Here is a 2,897-nt window from a genome sequence, read left to right on the forward strand (position 1 = left end):
GTTAGCAAGCTGGAGAGCAGAATTCAACCCAAGCAGGCTGGCACCAGAACCGACATAAACCCCTGTGCCACACTGTCCCTCAAGCACAATCCAGGCCCTGGACCCCAAGGCAGAGGGAGCCAGCGCTGAGCGGCTTCGACTGCAGACCGTGGCTCTCCGCTGTGTTGCTTTTCCAGGTTGAAGGCAAGAGCTCCATCATCCTGACCTTCAGACAACTGATGACAGAAGAGGGGCCTTGGGGCCTCATGAAGGGCCTCTCAGCCAGAATCATCTCAGCCACGCCCTCCACCATTGTCATCGTGGTGGGCTACGAGAGCCTCAAGAAACTCAGCCTCCGACCTGAGCTGGTGGACTCAAGACACTGGTAACCCGTGGCGGGGAGTGAAGCCCGCTGTATGCCACACTACTCTGAGGCGGGGGCAGCGTGGGGAGGGCAGCACCCCCCCCCCACATGCCCCCACCACATTCGCAGCCCTGCCCTGGGACAGGGTGGCCTGTCTGGGACAGGGCAGAGACTGAACTGCTCTTGCTGAAGAGGCTCCACACCTGGACCCCCTGCTCCCATTATTTTTTATTTTCTTGTCAAACTGGGCTCCCTCGCTCGGTCCCGGTCCTCAGTCCTGTCCTAAGGAAACCCGCCGTCCCCACCAATCCCACCCCACCCATCCCTTGCGAACCCTTCTTCTGGCTTCCCCTGCCATCTGTGTCCCTGAGACCCTGATGAGAGCTGTACATAGAGCTTGCTTACGATCACTGGTCTTCCTCCTGGGCTTTTAGCCCGGGTTCCACCAGCTGCCGTCAGCCCTTTCCTGCTTCATCTCGTAGGCTTGCTTGTTTTTACTTTGGGACTGAGCTGCCCACCAGACTGCTCTGCTTTTCCCTGCTGCTGGGGGCGGGGAGCACGGTGCCAGGTACTTCTGCACAGGGAGTAGGAGCAGCAAAACCTCTGGTTCTCCAGAGCACCTGTCCTCTCTTTGGAGAGTTATTAGGTCGGGGACAAATGTTGATACTTTGTGTGTGTATTTTTTTTAACATCTGTGAACTAGGTACTGTCAGTCCTGCTGAAGCGCCAATCCTGCAGTCAGAGCCCACCCCTTCCTCAGACAGGTGGAACATGTGGCTTTTCCCTCAATCCCAGTTACTTGTCCCGTCCACGTTCCTTTGGAGCCAGCAGGCCCCGGACATGCAGGCCGCTGGCTCCCCGGGGCCCAGGTGACTAGAGGGGCAGGCCCAGTTCTGAGGAGATGAGGCCACCTGGGCACGCTGCCCCACCAGGTGGAGAGGACAGCCGGTCCAGAGCAGCCCAGGCAAGCTCTGGGCCCTGCGCGGTGGGGCTGCCCGCGTCTACACCCCAGTCACCGGGACTCACGGACTCACACGTCTCACAGCGGGAATCTCCCAAGTCGTGGAACCACTGGTGTTTCTCTTCTCATCCCAGTCACGGGCCTCCCGAGGGATGCTTGGGAGAGAGTAAGGAGCGCGTCAAGAGGTCACCCGCACCAGGACCACTGCACTTACCAGCCCGACACTGCCCAGCCGATCTGGCCCCCACCCAGCACTCCTCCTTCCCCCGCCCCGCTGCCACCAAGCCTGCCGGTGCGTGGTGCGGCGCCCCTAACGACAGAAGGTGTCAGACCCTGCACTGCACAGGTGTGGCTGGATGAGCCTTCCCGCCTCTAATCGGCCCCCCTGGGAAAGGCCGCGGTGCCAACTTGAAAGGTGCTAGCTACCCGAGGCCTTGACACTTCCTACGGCTGCCCCCCTTCTGTCACCCTGGCCAGATCTGAGCCAAACCCCGCTTCTCCACCTTCGCCCCCGCCCGTCGCGGTCTCTAATCTTCTTGGATTATCCTCCTTCACCTACTTTAGGTTTTGTGTCCCCTCTCCTCCTTTGTCAGGGGTCCCCCAGTGTCTGTTCACTAATGGTCGCCCCCGTGCACAGGTGACTCTGAACCTCCCGCCCCAAGAGCCACCAACAGGATAGAGGCCAGGGCCCCTGTCTCCCGCTCTCTCGGCGCCTCAGCCCTACACCTCTTCCCCGGAGGCCCGGCTGCGGTCTGGCCACGCGGGCCGTGTGGTGCCCCGCCGCTCTCGGGGAGGTGGGGGTTCGTGCGCTCAGACCGCTTTCCCCGCGCTCCGTGCCGGACGGGCCACCCTCGCGCCCCGCCCCCCCCCCCCAATCTGTCCCTCTCTCTATCGCTCTCGCACTGGCTCGCAGTCCGAAAGGTCGCCATGCGTCTCCAGACGGGGAGCCCTGCCCCTGCTCTCCCATCCAGCACGTCAGGGGCCCGGGGCGGCTTGGGTTACGGAGCGCCCGGGTGGGCAGCGGACCGAAGGCCGCGTCAGCTGGACTTGGGGGTGAGCTGGTCCGTGGCCCGAGCTGGAAGGAACGTGGGACACTGGGCGGGCGGGCACGCAGGTGCAGCTGGCATTATCAATCCAGTCCACAGACTGGACTCCTGTGAACATCAGCGGCGGACATTCACTGTTGCACTGTACGAAGTCTCTGACGTGTAATTAAACGTTTTTATTGAGCCCCTGAGCACTAGCTTCCGTGTAGTCGGCCCGCCTGCCCTGAGAGGACGTCGGTGCGGAGCGCGCCGCTGCCAGCGACGTTCGGTAATCGACACCCGCCGCCTCCAACCGGAGGCGCCCAGTGCCGGGGCCGGCCAATCGGGGGCCTCGGTGGGCGGGGCGGCCGAGCCCGTTAGATTTGGCGGTCCGGCTTCAATATGGCTGCAGCGCGCACCGTCAACGCAGAGAGCGCTTGTGAGGAAAAGGGGCCTGAGGGGTCGTGTCCGGAATCTGTGCCCCCCGGTGCCACCATTCCGAGGGTGAAGCTCCTCGACACTCTGGTGGATACTTTCCTCCAGAAGCTGGTCGCCGCCGGAAGGTAAG

At 62.7% G+C, this 2,897-nt stretch overlaps 1 protein-coding gene across 1 annotated transcript in view; it reads left to right on the top strand.

Annotated features, from left to right (window-relative positions):
* Positions 1 to 2,686: 2,686 nt before the first annotated feature.
* Positions 2,687 to 2,897, top strand: part of LOC103668353 (polyamine-modulated factor 1) — a 24,279-nt gene continuing 24,068 nt past the window's right edge. Inside the window, exon 1 of the mRNA XM_040635803.1 lies at positions 2,687 to 2,892. Within this exon, the coding sequence (XP_040491737.1) occupies positions 2,732 to 2,892 (161 nt within the window). The 5' untranslated portion in view covers positions 2,687 to 2,731. The remainder of the gene's footprint in view (positions 2,893 to 2,897) is intronic.

This window comes from Ursus maritimus, unplaced genomic scaffold (assembly GCF_017311325.1).
Source record: "Ursus maritimus isolate PB19 unplaced genomic scaffold, ASM1731132v1 scaffold_2, whole genome shotgun sequence".
Taxonomy (NCBI): Eukaryota; Metazoa; Chordata; class Mammalia; order Carnivora; family Ursidae; genus Ursus; species Ursus maritimus.